Here is an 18,134-nt window from a genome sequence, read left to right as displayed (position 1 = left end):
TCATCATTAGTCATAAATTAGTTTCAATTAGCTACGATGAAAAGTTTGCTACGTCGTTGTTAATGTTGTTGCATCAATTCGCTATTTGTATATGTAAATTGGTTCATAGGGATTGGGAGATAATTGAATTCTTTTTAGAAGAATGGAAAAATCTGAGCAATTTATAGCACTTTGATTTCAAGGTGTTCGTACCATTTTCGTACCATAATGGATTTTGATATCGGGTTTTTTTCTAAAGGCTAAAATGAGATTCATTTTTTGGTACAGTAAGCGTCTTTTTTCGCATTGAACTCGTTGTTGCTATCAGAGATCCTTCTGCCCATTGACAGATACCATCAATCATGGATAAAAAGGACAACTAAAATTGATTTTGTAATGACATTTAGAGCATTCAATATCAAAAAGTTGAAAATCAATTGCTTTGTATTTTGTTTATTTGTCTTTTCGATTATGTGTTTGTTTTCCTTGTGACGTATCTTGTGGCTTGCTCGTCAGCAACAGAATCTTTGACGTAACATGCCAATCATTAATAAAAGATGAAAAAAAAATACCCCGCAACTTTTTTCAACAAAATGTCGTCAATGGAATTTGGGTTTGATTTATCACATTGTAAGAAAAAAATCTGTACATCAAAATGCTTGAAATTGTTGATCGTTTTCGGTTGATACCAAGATGTTCCAAACAGATTTTTTTTTACTGACATCCGAAGAGTTCCGATTGACAATAGGAACACTCTCAGAGTTTGAAGACTGAATGTCTATGACCTTGATGTTTTATTTTTTAAATCGAAAATACCCACAATTCCTTTTCTATAATTCCTTTGGGAAAAATATAATTTCTAAATTGTATACGTCTTGACTCTTAACTATCGCCACAATTTGCTATAAGGTAGATGGTTTGGGATTTTGAATAATAGGGAAAAAAACAGTGTTGATAGTTATTTTTTCAAGCAAGGGCAAGGTTAATATAAACAGGAGAAAATGATAATCGATGCTGCTGGCATCCTGCAAAGTGTTAATTAGTTGAATACGCGTAAAATTGTTAACATTCAATTTGCTAAGACCTTACGCTGCATGTATGAATGCTGGAGCACGCAAGGGGTTGCCATTACAGTTCAACAATAAAGAAAAGGTTGTGGATGGTTTTAAACGGATTTTTCTTTTTTCTTGATAAAAAAAAGAAGATAAAAGCAGAAATAATAACACAATCTCTAATAATAGACATTTTGAAAGTTACAATCGTGAATCACTACGGCGTACTGATACAAAATTACACATTCGCGCATGCTGAAAATAGATCTATTAAAGCTGATCTGTTTAATTGGAATACACATAAGTATACTTGAATGCCTAAACTTTCAAGAGTTTTATAAGTTTGATTTATTACTTATACATTCATAGAAAATATGTTAACTTACCTTTAGTTTTTCTTGTTTATTTATTGTACGTAAAGAGAGCATGTGTTTTGTTTTTGTTTTCTTTTGTCAAACCTCTTACGTTGTTCAATAAACAATGTCTTTTGCTAAATTTTCAAGCCTTTGATGCAAATTTTAACCATTGCTAGTAATCTCCTTAAAACAACTTTGAGTATACTCTTATACTCGTACTTCGTTTTGTATAATCTGATCCAGTTCAAAAAGGTCACTTAAAGATGTCCGATAGATTATCAAAACATTCAAACAGCGGCATAAAAACTCACATTAACTGTAAAATTGTAAAGTGGCAAGAGAAATTTCAGGACCCCCAAAATAAAATATCTGGTAATCTCGCACCAAATAATAACACGCTGAGATCTGACATACACCGAATACCAAAAATCGTTTTAAGAAAAACCAACTTTTGGATATTTTTGTTCATTAAACAATAGACCTCGTAAACGAAAGAAAAACCTACATTATCTTTCATATATGATAGTGGGGAAATGCAGGTGCTTAAATCAAGACTGTGGCATATTGATTGTAATTGAATTGATAATCTCTCGACAAAATTGGATATACCCCTGGGTGATAGCATTTATGAGCACGTGCCATACACACTCCAGTTTTGGACTACATTACAAGGCTTTATTTTTTAAGAAGAGGGTGGAGATTTAGATAGAACAAAAAAAAACCCAGTATTTTTGTCCACATCTTTGCAATTTTCTTTTAGTTTTATAGTTTCTTTATGAAATTCTACTAAAATAAACCCAGAGGCTACAGATTTAAAGACAGAATCACGACTCTTACATCACGTCTCTGCTAATTATACACACAATCCACTTCTGAGGTGTACATGTGTCTTTGAGCGCTTTGTCAAAAATAGATCTAATTTTTTTCACACTGACCGTACCTTCACATCTAGATGGAGAGCTTTATCATCATCATCATCATCATCATCATCATCATCATCATCATCATCATCATCATCATTATTATCATCTTCTTCTTCTTGTGAAAAAATCAAATTCATTGTTTATTTGTTTTTAATGATATATTTGCGAGTTTTGCCATATTTTAGTGTTGGTAAATATTTATTGCATCCTCGCATACATGAGCACCCGCTTCTCTTTGCAACAAAACTCCAATGTTTTGACAGTAATTGGCATCAAATTCACTTCAAATACCAAACTATCTTGCTCAAACTCTAAATAAACAGTATCAGTTTTATGGTTGCACTTTCTCAAATTCTTCAGGATCAAAGGTAGAAATATTATGCTAATACCTACAGTAATGAAAACCAATTTTTTTAAAGCGTTCGTCTTGGAATCTGGAACTTCGACCAGCGTTTGAATAGGCCCCCTGTTACTCTGAAGAAAGGTGTTACTGTCGAAATCTTATAAATCATACTTTTTAATTATAGTTTAAATGTGATTGATAATATTTGGCGAAAACCTGCATTACACATTATAGATTATATTAAAGAAATATTACAAACTCGGTTTCTAACCTAGATAATTATATTTTTATGCTTCCAAAATTCAAATACCAAAACATACAGAATTATCCATGTCTTTACCTGCAGTTCTGTCTGTTGTATTGGCTTATTGTCTGTCTGCCTCGCTGTTTGCAAACAATCCAATGGTTCGCTTATAAATCGTTTGAGCTTCAGCAGGTAATTTTCCGGCATTTGGCACACTTATATACATGTACATGTATATCAATGCCCTTTTCAAATATATTCTGATCAGAGACCCTGCATGTGTTTGTCCGTCTGTCAGTCCGTGTTGGTAATTTCATGAACTGAATCTTGTTCGATCGGCTTTGCGATGTTTACTGGATAGATTGAAGACATCGCCGTTTTGCATTTTGATATTTCCTTATGTTAAGTGTATTAGAGTTCGTGTAGCCATGATCCGATTAACAGTTGCATATCATTTTTTTAACAAGTGACGAAGTTTTCGGTTCTTAATAGTAATAAGTTGTACAACAGGAAACAAGCAGCACACTGTCAGAAATATTTTCAGTTCAGCGGAGAAAAAAATTGTGGATATAGATAATTACCTTATATCAAGGAACTTGTGTTCACACAACAACTAAGTAACACTAGGGGACCACACATGTTTGTATTAAACAAAAACGTCTTGTATTTTTATATCTCGATGTAGTAAAATGCTGTGAAACAGCGTCATTTTGTTAAACCTTAAGACACCTTGTTTTCATTTTTTTTTTTAAATCAACAACTTTGTTGTTCTAGAAAATGGAAGTATTTTCGCGATTTACAGCGTTTTGAATAAAATATTTATATTCTTTCGGTCGTTAAGCCCTAATCTTTCCGATCAAGACTTGCACCTGATGCTGGGATTTGCTTGTGCCCCGTTATAAGTGTTGAAATATTTGGTAAACTCCGTTGATAACGCGATTCGCCTTCTGGTGAGATAACAGATAAATGGGTTGATGTATATACCAACATTTTATCATTGCGGTATAAAATGCCATTTCTTCTTTATGAAATTGAAGCAGGTGTTTTCATATTTGAAAGGCCTCTTGGGTTTTAAGTGGTTTATTTATGTGCTTTTCCTGATTTTTCCGTAAATAATTTTAATTGAATGCAACATTTGTATAAATGATTCATCTAGATTAGAATTCTCTAATATGCAGTTCGTGTTTTCTGAACGTTAATTTGTTGTAAGTTGTTTTTATTTTTCCTGATTACAAATTTTAGGTTAAAAATCTGAAACATATATATTATTTCTATTTTTTTTTTTTTTTGCATTGGGTTAATTATCGATTTGGAACTATAGACTTGTGTATAACATTTGAAAAAAGTTTGAAAAATATTCTGCATGTATATGTATGAATATAGTGTAAAGTATTTGTACTAGTATATTTTTTTTCTGTACAGTGTAGTATCAAAAGTAATTAATGTGATCTTTACGCCATGTATTAAAAATACCAAACAGTAGCATACATGTATACATGCAAACCTGCAAAAGACTGGTCAACAGGCGATTAATTAATTCGTGAATTTTAAGTTTACGTAAATTCTTGATCAAAAGACAAATTATTGAATATTACAGTAAAAAATGCTTATATACATATAAGTTACGATCCCCCACCACCCCCACCCCACAGACACAAAAACAAGCCACAAAAAACAGCAACAACAAAATAACCAACAAAAACAAAAAACAAATCCCCAAAACAAAAAAAATCACTCCCAAGCGCTCCTTCGAATTCAAAAGTTTAAGAAATCATGATTGTTCCATATATGAAATTATATCAACTTGAGATATATCGAAGTTCCTTGGCTTTCCCTATTGCCACCACAACCCCCTCCCCCCCCCCCTCCCCCGGAATAAGTGTTGATAACAAACAACTACAGTGTGGTTACTTGCTGCAATGGCACACTTTAATTCAATGTCTGGAATTTGGAATATCAAAAACATTTGATTGTGATTCAACACAAGAAAAAAAAACTTGTCAAAACTTCTGAGGATTTAATGTGGGTATGTAATATTTTTTTTCACTGGTGAAACTGTGTTGATGATCTAGATTGGCTAAGACATTAAGTTAACCATTAAAAACCCCGCAGTTCTAAATTTACGACAAAAATTTCTTGAATTCTAAATTTTAATCAATTTTGAATTAAATGTCCCCGGTTAAAGCTTTGGAATCTATGAAAAGCTTATCATTATGAACTGGGCGTGAAACTTTCCTTTAATACTTTCGTTTGCTATTATCTCGTTATTATCATTTTTTAAAGAGAAAAAGCAGTCTTCAGACGCTTTGGAAGCCAAATGAATGCTTTTTAAAAATGTCTTAACGACAAGTTTTATGCCCTGCATCCCCGTAACACCTATTATAAATTTTGCGGGTAATGCACATTCTCAATATTTGATATTGGCTCTAACTTCAGTATGCACTGATAAATTATTATTCATATAATGAAATTCTTTCAGAAGGTGTGCATGCCAAATGGGTTTATCTTATTTTATAGATTTGTTAAATAAAATATTAGGTAGGGATGCTTATTGTACGGTGCGACACCGTTAAAACAACTAGGTCATATCGGACACAAACAACCAAGGATTCATGAAACAATTCAGTTTTTAAGTCCGAATTGTTGCCCTGCCTGAAAATGTAATGTTGTCATTTGTTTGTTTGTTGTCTTTTTCAATTAGATTCTTTTCTTTTGTTGAAAAAAGTTGCTTCTAATTAAACATCCCATGATTCATACAAAGTTGTGTAATGCAAGAGGTGACCCACCTTACCGAATAATCTAACATGCATTGATTTTTTTTTTGGTAAATAAAGAAATAAATAATATCCTTGGTGGAAAAGACTTCTTTCAATAAATAACACATAGTAGCCGATAGATGAGAAAAATAGCCAACTAAAAGCCTGCTGCGAACTTTAATCCGTTTGTACTAAATCGTAAAAAACCAAGCCTTATTGATCCTTGTCGCGGCTTACTACATTATACTTGCATCAATTTGCGATGCTGGGCTTTTGTCTATTGTAGAAAACAAAAATATGAAGTATTTTATTATTTATAGGTTTGTCATCGGAATTAAGAATTTGCGCTTTATTGGTGCATTCAACGACTTCTGCTTGCCTCTAGATCTGGTGAATTTTCTTTCTCTGGGAGAGAGAGAGAGAGAGAGAGAGACAGAGAGAGAGAAAGAGAGAGAGAGAGAGAGAGGGAGAGAGAGAGATTTTGGCACCCCAACGAGAAGATTACAATTGACCAATGTCTTCTGTTTCTCGCTCTGTACTGGATGATTTATGGCAGCAATACAAATTCCTGTTGCCCCTCGTTGGTCGGCAAATCTCAGCTGGGTAATTTGGTCGTATTCATCTCCATTATACTTGTAAAACGATAGCTTTGTTTCCAACAGTACCAAATTGCTATGAGTTTGCCGCGATATTAGCTGTCAAAATAACCCTACTCTTCAGAAGCAAGCGAATACGTCCGAATTGTTTCTGTAATGAAGTCAGATGGCCGAGTTCTCGGGGTCTGGCAAGAGACAAAAACATCAAGGACAAACAGAGAAATTGATAGGCGAGGGAAGAACATTCGCTAATCTACGGGTCAGATATCTAAGAGAGAAAGATTAAGTTATTTTTAATCAACTTGAATTAGTCGAAAAAAGATATTAGTTATTTTGTTTGAAAACAAAAGATTCCAAAGGTTTTCATGTTTTATATATGAATAATTATACTATTTATAAAATTTAATTCAAAAACGATGTCAACAGCCCCAATCATTGGAAATTGTCTAGCGTTAATTTTGTGGTTCACTTAGCAAATCTTCAAGTTATTGCAAATCGCCAAAAATAACAAGATCATTCTGAAGTTCTGTAAACAGTCAAAGCCATGTAACCGACCTTGAAAATTAATAGATGGCGCCATCTACATGTGATACATTGACGAGTGGAAATGCAATGCATCACTTGCGTATAAAGTAATCGAGGCCCTCATTCCATTTCCCCTGGTTGAGGGAGGTTGGTTGCTTTTACTGAATTTCATAAGTCTGATTTTTTTGTGGCGGGTCAGTAGATGGTTTTAAAGGGACTTGGACACGATTTGACTTAAAATTTTCAAATTTCATTTTTCCATTTTCAATGTTTAATCTGATAATTACAGAAGTTTATAATGCTATGTCAAAATTTGAAAGTCAAATATCAAGTTATAAGCAAGATACAGAGTTCATAATTCTTTGTTTTGTAAACAAAGCTCGAATATTGTCGTTTTTACATATGTGTTGTATTGGTGTAAGTTTCAATCAAATGTATCTTTCTTTTGTTGATAATAGTATTTATGAAGATATTGAATTAGTTTAAATTGTTTTTTACATGTCATGTTGTCCAAGACATGGTAATTCTCTACATTACATCTTTGTAAACAACTAAAAGACTCGAGCTTTGTTTACATAACAATCAATTCTTACCTCTGTATCTCGCTTGTAACTCGACTCTAAGATTCAATACTTTGGTCAATCATTTAAAATGCACCAGTAAACCATTTTATACATAAAAAATAAAAATAAAATTTCTGATCCAAAATCGTGTCCAAGTCCCTTTAACTAAATTTCATGTCTGAATTTTTCAGGGAGGGGGGGGGGGTGGGGGACTGAACTTTTCTTAAAGATTTGTGCATGCTTTCTTTAATAAATCTTCTGCGAGGTTTTGCCTTCCCTCTACGATGATATGACATGTACTCAACCTCCATGACAGGCAACATCAATAGTCATCGGAGTGGTCTCACAGGAAACCCGCAATCTTCTTCATAATAGTGAAAGTTCATTGACCGTTTCAGTTTTAACAAAATGTAATCAGAAACCCAGGGATCAAATGAGTTCTTATATTTCCTCATCTAGATACAAAGTTAATTGTCTAGTGAATTATTTCTGATCGGAAAAAAATTGTCGCCCAAGAATTTTTTAGAAATTGTGTATATCTCGTACATAGTTAGACATCGTTTGAAAGAGCAATGCCATTATTTTAAACATAATTAGTAGCTGAGTGATCAATTGGATGATATATCTTCTCAGCATGTTACGAAGAAACGCGAGAGGTACTATACAGTGCACGTAAAAACGTTGCAGACAAGCTTTAAAAAAGCTGCATGGTCGCGGCCATCTTAAGGATGTGTTGATCTCCTGAAAAAAAAGAGTTCTGTAACTATTTATTGGAAAACTTTTACTAAATAATAACTTATGGTTAAAAATCATATCTGTAATGTTAAGGTAGATCTGACGCTTAATATGTTGACCATTCAGCCTATTTGAGGTGGTGGGGTACACCTGTCGATATTGATGTGGATTATATGTTCAAAATACTTTCATTGTTCTATAATTTTAAAATTTTACAATATTTTGACTAAAAAATATGTTTGAAATATTTTTGAAAAGGGAAAAATTAGAAAAGTGCCAGCGAGATTCGAACTTAAGACTCACAGATTCGAATTAACGCCTACATCTACACCTATATGTATTACGGTACGCTGTTCAGTAACAATTAATTTTAAAGTAAAAAATTTCATAGACTTAAACTTGATTTTATTGTTTATTTTGATGCTTGTAAGAAGTACATCAGAATATGGAGGTGTTCCATCCGATACCACCTTAATTTTGATAGGAAGTACGTCACAATATGGAGGTGTTCCATCTACCTTAATACGGTTCTGCCAAATCAAACACCCGCAGAGATTGTTTTTGCAGATGACGGTGACAACAAATGCAACAGCATGCAATATCATGGCTTGAGCAGAGACCTGATTTACGAAAGTTTATATCTGCACTCAGTATAACTGTTCATAAACTTTCAGGAAATAAAACGGTTTTATTACAGAAGACTGGCCTAGATGCTTTAGTTATTGACAATATGAGAAAGTTATAGGTAAATAAACTCCAGTTTTTAGTAGTTATGGCTGTCAGAAACTGTTCGGCTTTCCTTTGGAGAGCAATTTCTCTCCACAAAGGCACTCTGATATTATACCTTATATCGACCGAAGAAAATAATGGCTACCAGTGGTATTTGACAAAGTACTTGCAGTGTCGTGAAAAAAAGGCCCAAGTACAAAAACTTACCGAAGATTCATGCTTTTTATTGATTTTGCCTTGTAAAAAAAAGACTAAAAAAGAGCGTATATTTTTTCTATAGTTTTCATTTCTGTTACAAATAGTAATCATATACCTATTTCAATTTGTAACATTAAACAATTCGATGTTGAATGCACGTCAGATTACAGAAGTCATTTTTCGCATTTAGTTAAATCATATATATTAGTACATGTATGTATATATGTGCACATTATCTTAAGCATTAATAAAATAGAAAAAAGCACATCAATTAAGAAAATGTTCGACATTTAACAATTGAAAGAAGAGCAAACTACAGAAAATATACATCATTTATTTAAATATGTATCATAAGTTAACGATTGCTATACCCCAAGGAATTAGTAGCTTCTATCATAATTTGTTATTATATGTTAAAAAAAAACTATATGTACAGTGGGGATTTAAATAATCGGACGCCAGATAACGGACCATTTTATTTGGGAACAGATTTTTTTATCCGTTATTTTGTCTCATTTATGTGGAATTAAAGTGCAATATGAGCCAACAAATCCTACAAAAAAGGAGTAAATTAAGGTGTTACGTTGTTGTATTGTTTTTATTATTGCAATTTATGTATTTTCTCTTTTTTTAACAAACGTCAACATTTTTTAAGCAGTGAGCACGTTTAAGTGTTTGCTCATAGAATTTTTTTTTCGCAGATAAAATTTATCTGATTTTCACTATTTATCAAATGAATTGCATAATGTCTGCGCATTATCGTGGTCTTTTTTTTCCCTTCTCTTCTTCCTCAAAACTAGCAAACGATTTTGCCGGCTATCGAGTCAGATAGCCCGTGATAGCCGAGTCTGGAATTTGTCACGAAACTTCCTAACCCGACTCTTTATGTCTCCTAACCCGATGTTTAATATCCCCTCTTATCTTTCAGTACTTCATGAAGTCAATCTGCCAGTGTACCTTTGGCGCTTTGGAAACGTCACATTCGCACGCGTTTTTTTTTCTTTCTGTGAGCAGGATGCTGCACTCACAAATTTCACACAAAACCCTAATCTAATGAAGCAATAAACCTCAAGGATAGAAATATATTGTTACGATAATCGTTAGTTTTATATGGACCATGTCTAGATTTATTGACATATCTTGGTAATATAAAAAGAAAGATAGTGTTCGTACAGTTTCTTTTTGTGAATGAAATTGCCTAAATGGTGAAGATACTTTGAGTTTTGAGTGATGGATATCTCTGTTGATCAAGCGATAGCATTGAAAGAGGGATAACTCTTTATAGGGGACGGGTCAGCGTGCTAATGGGGCAGCGCACTTGGAAAGAAATTGGGGATCAAGCCCCCCCCCCCCCCCCCCATTCCGAACCTCCTCATAATTCCCACGTTATACATATGTTTTTTTTTAATGTTTGATTTGTTTCTATAGAAATGAATAAAGAGGTGACATCATGACGGGAGTGACATTAATGAAGATTTAAAAATTGCTCTTTTTTTTTTTTACCCCGTTTAGTTTCTGACCTGTTTGACCTTCACAATGATATATTATAATAACCTGGCTGTTGCATGCTTTAGTTTTTGTTATTTGTTATGTTTCCTTTTTTTTCTTGTTTGTTTGTTTGGTTTTTTGTATCATATACAGGCAACTTCGCCACATATGATCCACACATGAGTGTTCATATGATTCTCATATGATCTGCCATATGTGATACTCATATGATTCAATATACATATGATACACATATGATTATCATATGATTCTCATATGAAAGGCAATATACATATGAGAATCATATGTGGCGAAATTGCTTATGTACTGTACATGTATATGCATGTACAGTACCGATCATATCCAACCAAACACCAGAGTAAACCCCAACTAAACCCTGGGTTTACTTTTGGGGTACACTTTTTGAAAATTTGGGTCCACTTGGTGTTTATTTTCGGTTTACTCGGGGTTTACTTTGAGTTTACTTGGAAATTGCTTTTGATGTAAACTGTACGCACTGAAGTATAATGCAGACCCGTCTTTTACAGTATTTTATCATCCCTCTGCCTGTAATTCCTGCCCCTTGTATTTTTCGGGGGGGGGGGGGGGAGAATACTTTTGACTGTTTATTTCATTATTTTCAATCAAATTTTTTCATAGTCCCATAAAAGTGGGGGGCAACTCCATGTTAATTCAATTTTTTGTACCTAATTTTAAGAAAAATCACGCAAAAAATGGGGGGGGGGGGAGGGGCAGGCCCCCTGCCCCCTTCCCTCTCCTGATGCTACGTGCCTCAGTGATGCACGATTTCTTCATAGTTTAAATTTGTGATGTGTCATTAATTAATTAGTATCTGCCCCTGTGAGGCGGTTTTTTTTATTGTTAGTAGCATCCATCTAAAATTTTTAATGGTTTCTGATAAACGCGCGATGTACTGGAATATTTTTTTGTCGTGCGACTCATTCCAAGTACGACTGCTAATTATTTTTTTAACTTCCGGTTGTACGGATATTCCGAGAAAGAATGACCCGTGAAAAGGTGAATATTTCTCTTATTAATGTGTGCTAAAACACTTTAGTGAAGGTGTGCAGAGACAATACAATATTTGTTGACGATGTGATCGTTTGGTCAAGCACAACAAGTATTATTGACACTTCACCATTGCAAAGTACATCTACGTATGTACATGTACACCGGGCGCGCCACAGGGGCTCGTCACGAAGTTTTTTTCAACCTTCTATATATACCACTTCTATACTATAAAATATAGTATAGAAGTGGTATATATAGAAGGTTGAAAAAACTTCGTGACGAGCCCCTGTGGGCGCGCTTGATTTTCCAAAAGCGTGTTGAACAGAGCGGGTGCTTGTGAGCTCTCGCCAAAAATTCTCTATACCTGCAAGTTGCTGCAACACAAAGTTTGGCAAAGTAATTTTCAATACAGGCCTCTGAGTTTCTATGAATAAGTCGTTAAATGTAGGGGAAGAGAGGCGATATATACCCTATCTATATATGTATTTATATAATGAATAAGGAATCATTCTTTAAGTATTATGCAGCTGTTATGTGGTGATAATTTTGTTCGGGGCGTAATCAAATCCAATAAAGCCGGAAGCCGCTGCTGGCGGACTATTTCAACCTGCGTTGTTGACATACACGAAAAATAACCGATATATGGACTATACTTGATATTTTTGGATTTATTTATGCCTACGATGTTTGAGTTCAGGTATGAAATGCAAATGTTATTGTCATTTATATAAAATTTGAGTTGAAATTGTTGCAGGAGTGAATCACTCCAGCACTTGCAGCATTACGGAGATCCTATGGAATTGTAGCCTTCTCCCCCCCAAAAAAAATTGGGAGAGGGCTACATTATTGCCGCTATCTGACCAAGTGTGTCAAATCTAGACTATCTGTTGTTAACATGTTTACATGATTGTATTGATAGATTATTTTATGGTAAAAAATTGGATGATTTTTATGTGTGTTAATTTGTCTTTTTAAAACAGTGTAAAAACATGTTCTAACTAATGTAGGAATTTTTTTACCTTTCCAGTTGCCTTGTGCTTGGATCACGTTTGATATAATGGAAAACATTGTTTAAAGACTTTTCTCTCCACTGTTTATTCATACATGCAGTCATGATGCTGAGGAAACCAGTCACACATTTATTCCGACAGGATCCATCTTTATCAAAACACCTGGCATTAGCCTTTACCAATGGCAGTTGGCACTTCAACAGCCAAACCAAAATTTCAGACAATAGATTTTACAAAAGACAATCCAAGTTCATCTGCTTGAACCAAGATTTTTTACCTCAGTCTAAAAAGCTGTGCAGTGTACACCAGACGGACAAAGTCAACATGAATTGTGGGAGCAAAATCTTGCCAACAGACAATGTTTACTGGAGACATGCGCATAGCTTTCACTCAGTGACAGTATCTTCCAATGTACTAGGGGAAAATGTGTCAGCATCAAACACTCAGTGTTTAAAGAATGGTAGCTTTGTTCCAAGAAGAAACGCAAGTTTTTCTCCCCAAGGAATACTAGAGGCATCCCCACCAGCTTTACAACCTTATATGCGATTAATAAGATTTGACAAACCTATTGGTAATTTCTCATATTATACTCTATACCGTACATGTATCATTTATCACATTTATGTATAAAAAAGATTTGATAAATCTCTAGGTATTACTGTATATTGTAAGTGTGGTCATTTAAATACTGTTTACAAGTCATATTTGCCCAAATTTACTTGTACATTTGATTTGATTAATGTTGATTAAATTTGGCCTTGTGTTTCACAATCAATAGATAACTTTGATTTTGCGACCAGCTTGTGTTTCAGTTTACTATAAATATCTTCTTCCCATTTTGATTTTATTAGATTTGTCAATAAAGTTTAGGTATTACTTTATTGAGGAAAAATTAAATGGAGGCAAAAATTTCTCTGTAAACAGTATTTTCTCAAGATTATTAAAGGCGTCTCTTATCAGCATTTGTATTAACATGGTACAATAGATTTTTTATGAAATGAGGATATGTGCAAACCTGAAAAAATATTGATACCATGTAGCCTATGATGAGCATAGTGGTATATTTATCTCATTTTGTTTCAATTAAAATTGAATAGTAATGTTGCTTGTAACTTGCATTGTTCATATTATAGGTATATTTCTCCCTCAACAAATTTCAGGTACGTGGTTACTGTATTGGCCCTGCACCTGGAGTATTGCCCTGGCATCAGCCCCTGGAACTCTGCCAAGCCTGTGGCTGCTGGCTCTGTTTGGGGCCGGCGCATTCTTTATGAGAGGGGCGGGATGCATCATCAACGACATGTGGGATAAGGACATTGACAGGAAAGTGGAGAGGACAAAGCTACGCCCCATGGCCAGCGGCGAGCTGTCCCAGTTTCAGGGACTGGTGTGTTTGGCGGGGATGTTGTCCGTGTCTCTTGGTATTCTTGTGCAGCTCAACTGGTACAGGTAACTCAAGCCTCAGTGATTTTGTTTGATATTTCTTTGACAATATTAGAAAAGAAGTCTGATGTCCCTGGGTATATTCTTGTGCAGTTAAATTGGTACAGGTTACCAACATCTCAGTCAGTGTTGTTTGTTGTGGTAATTAATTAGAAACAAAGTCTAAATATTTAACATCCAAAAGTATTCATTTGTTTTACAATCTAATTAGATTGTTTGTTTCATACATGTTAATTTCTATTCAGATGAAAAAGATGATATAAATGGCATTTGTGTGGAGATTTAAAAAAAAAATGCAACTACTATAAAAGCGGTAATGCCATATTTTTCAAGTGCAGTGATTACTGCCCTTGCACAAAAAGTAGATATTAAAATTGGACATAAACAAGCTAGCTTATTTAGTTACCTGAGAATGTGTCATTTATATCCTGACCAAAGAGAAAGATAAGCATGCAGCTTCTTAGACTGTTACTACTGTATATCAATTAACAAACTTGGAAACCATGGAAAATAGAATTTATGTACCAGAATACATTTGTTTATTTTGTACTGTGACTTCATCAGTATTTGTGAGCATCAAATTTTCATGGAATTCCAAAAAAAATCAGTTTCAGGATACCTTCTATATGTCAGTACATGTAGGTAGATAATGGCTCTGCCAACACAGTTTTCTGTTTATATTGATTAGCATTTGAAGTAAACAACAAAGATCCATGAACTTTTATGAATATTTTTTATATTATATTACAGTTGAACTTCGATATCTCGAACACTGATATCTCGAATACAATGGATATGTCGAAGTGATCTGTAAGACCCAACCCCTTGTTTATTTAGTATTTTGCCCTCGATATCTCGAATACTTGGATATCTCGAAGTTTTTTAACAGTCCAATCTAGTTTGAGATAACGAAGTTTGACTGTATATAATTATTTGTAAGTAACAACAAAACCACAATATATGTATATTTTGCATTTAAAATATGTGTGTTATGTTCCTTTTATACATTTCAGTGTGGTTCTGGGTGCTGCATCAATGGGGCTAGTGATCACCTATCCCCTCGCCAAAAGGATCACATTCTGGCCCCAGGCATTCTTAGGCAAGTCTTTACAAATGTATATCATTTCTTTCATGCTGAAAGGGTTTTACATCTTTGATACTCTGCTAATTTATTATTGATTTAGATTCTTTGCAAGTACATGTTTTAAAGGTATTTAATTAACTAAAAACCAGATATGGTGCTCACTTTCTGAATTAATCTAAAAAGCACAAAATTCATCATTATACTTGAATTGTTTGATTGTTGTAAAATCTACTAATAATTTACTGAGACATTTGTTTGAGGTTATCATGGTTAAATAAATTTATTAAAGGTACTGTAAATAAATTATAATGACTCCCTATTCAAGCTATCGCAATTGACATTAATGATAAATTAAGTTTTAAATGATAGTAAATATCATTATAAATGACACATGTAAACTAATCAAATGTATTTTAACCAAATATTTTCATTTAAGAAATAAACAACGTTATTTAGTGAACATGGCGTTATGAATAGCAATTGCTCTGTTGGCATATTCCATGATGCGCGCTAGCGCATCATGGAAAATATGCCAGTAGAGCAGTTGCTATTCATAATGCCATGTTCACTAAATAATAGTTGTTTATTACTTATCTTTGCATTTTACCACTCGCAAATACCCTGTATAAGCCTAGACCTTGACATTTAGCTTTTGCATCAAAAGTAAACATTCAGACTGAAATGTATCTTTTTAATTCATATAGATTTGTTAACAGAATCAATGATATGTTAAAACAGTAATTCCTTTAAAATGTTATCAAAAACATGTTTTAATTAAATACATCAATTTTATGGAGTTGGAGAAAAACACATGATGTATCGTATAGTGGTTTAAATCTATAACGTCATGGAAAAGTATATATAACGTTACACCTTTATGACGTCATAGTATACAGACAGAGCAATTGCGATTATAGAGAAATAATTGCAGCTCCTCCGTATGGGCTTACAGTGGGAATGCAAATATTGCATTATGTTTAACAAATTTCAACTACTTATATGTATATCAAATTGAATATGTTAACATATTACATCAACATTTCTTTTTTTGCAAAATGTTTAACAAATTACATTGATTACATATTTAATGGTAATTGCATTATATATTACAATTAAATACTATATAGAAATGTGTCAGATTGTTGACAGTTATTTCTGCTTTGACAGGAGTCACTCTGAACTGGGGCGTTCTGCTCGCCTGGTCTGGTATTCACGGCTGCCTACAGACACCGGCTATTCCCCTTTACTTGGCCTGTGTTCTGTATACTATTTTCTATGATACCATTTACTCCCATCAGGTATCAGTAGCCTTCCCTTTCTTTATAACACAGAATTAAATGGTGCGTTAATGCCTGAAACGCTTTGCTGAAATAATAATCATGAATGCACAGTTTTATCTTAAGTTATTACAATTTCATCATGCCTATATTCTACTTCTTTTAGTACTTTAAACCACACATAATCTAAGTAGCCTTGTTTATTAGTTCTTTATTACTCACATTTAATATCAATATCTTTAGCATGCTGTTAAATGTGTCCATCCCTATTGTATTTTTATGAGCATGATCTGAGGTATATTTAGAATTGTGAGTTCTCGCAAGTGCTTGCAATGCTGAACTTGCTTCAGATTTCTGTAGTTCTTTAGCTGTTGTACACTTTTATTCAATGGTCACTTGCATGCAGATATATGTACATTTACAAATGGACAGTCAAAGGAGAAATAAAAATCACATCTCGGAGAAAAACTAGCTATTTTTAAAACTCTCTATGTACATGTTCATGTAAATACTCAAACAGAAAAAGATATGAATTAACTTTGCGTGCTAGTATATCAGAATTTCTTTTTTTATATGTACATGTAAAGGAATTGGAAGTTTCAATATATTCTTTTTTTTGGGGGGGGGGGGGGGGGGATACAAAATAATTGTCAACGAAACATGATTAAGATTCTTTTAGAATTCTGAACAATCAGATGTACTGAGTAGAAATCCTTGGTAGTTATATAGGTATTAGATACCGGTACTTGTATGGTAAAGATAAGTCTTTTCAGATATTATGTACAAATAAAGCAGTGGCACTAAACCTAGTACTTATCGTACATTGAAAGAAGGAAGCAAATCCATATTTTTTATTATGCTCATGAAATGTATTTACTTAAAAGAAAAATCTCCTGTATAAGTATGTTTGCATTTCGAAAAGTTCATGATCATGTGCTAGATTAATTAACTACCGGCAATTGAATTTGGTAGAAAAAAATGCACTGGTATAGCCTTTTTGTGTGATGTTTTCTTTGCAAGTAGTCCCCCTTTCCTTCATTTGTTGATTTATGAAAAATGGAAAACCTGTGGCAGCCTGGTATACCAGATCAATGCAGCAATTATCTGTTATGCAAAGTTGGTACTTCATTTATGCATGAAAAATTACAAAAAAAAAAATAGAGATGTCCTGACACTTGATTCAGTAGCTGAACATTCCAGGCCACTTAACACTTTTTCAGCAAATTTCCAGGAATTGTTATTTGAATATGTTTGGACTTCTGTTCTTCTCTAAAATCTTTTTTTTTACTATGTTTTTGAAGTTGATATTCCAAATTATGTTTGATAATACACAACTTCCCTGCATATATTCTGCCAAATTTTTTTTTTTCTGAAATTCTTCTCTCCCAAATTCTTTAAGATAATACAGCGAGGATTCCATTGCTTAGTTAACACATATAGCTAACGATTTGAAATAACCTAGCAAAAAAAAAATCTGCTCTGGTTTGAAGACAGCTGACTTTGAATCACATCGCCTTCGTTTTCTATGAAACTTGAACTGCTTTGTTTCCCAACTCTAGGGCTGACTTTTAACTACGGAGCTCTGCTTGGCTGGTCCGCTGTCACAGGTTCCCTCGACCCTCTGTCCGTCCTTCCTCTGTATTCTAGTGGCTTTTGTTGGACCATGGTCTACGACACCATTTATGCTCATCAAGTGAGTGCATGTAGTTGTTCAGTCATTTGCATGTGATTCAGGAAGTTTCACATTTTTTTTTCTTCTTTTCTTTTTTTAATTAAAGGGCTGGGTGGTGGTTGCCATTTT

The 18,134-nt window shown here is 33.7% G+C and overlaps 1 protein-coding gene across 3 annotated transcripts in view; it reads left to right on the top strand.

The window, feature by feature from the left end:
• The window catches only part of LOC105345323 (4-hydroxybenzoate polyprenyltransferase, mitochondrial), a 281,500-nt gene that overhangs the window by 259,988 nt on the left and 3,378 nt on the right, over window positions 1–18,134 (top strand). The window contains exons 2-6 of one of the 3 annotated variants that reach the window (XM_066081710.1): window positions 11,509–11,525; window positions 12,547–13,100; window positions 13,690–13,978; window positions 14,986–15,066; window positions 17,888–18,026. In XM_066081710.1, the coding sequence (XP_065937782.1) occupies window positions 12,632–13,100; window positions 13,690–13,978; window positions 14,986–15,066; window positions 17,888–18,026 (978 nt within the window). In that variant the 5' untranslated portion in view covers window positions 11,509–11,525; window positions 12,547–12,631. Of the gene's footprint in view, window positions 1–11,470; window positions 11,526–12,546; window positions 13,101–13,689; window positions 13,979–14,985; window positions 15,072–16,223; window positions 16,355–17,887; window positions 18,027–18,134 lie in introns of those variants that run through there. The other 2 variants (XM_066081709.1, XM_011453440.4) reach the window with 2 other exon arrangements.

Source organism: Magallana gigas, chromosome 4 (assembly GCF_963853765.1).
Source record: "Magallana gigas chromosome 4, xbMagGiga1.1, whole genome shotgun sequence".
NCBI classification, from domain to species: Eukaryota; Metazoa; Mollusca; class Bivalvia; order Ostreida; family Ostreidae; genus Magallana; species Magallana gigas.
This window is presented reverse-complemented; position numbering and strand designations above follow the sequence as displayed.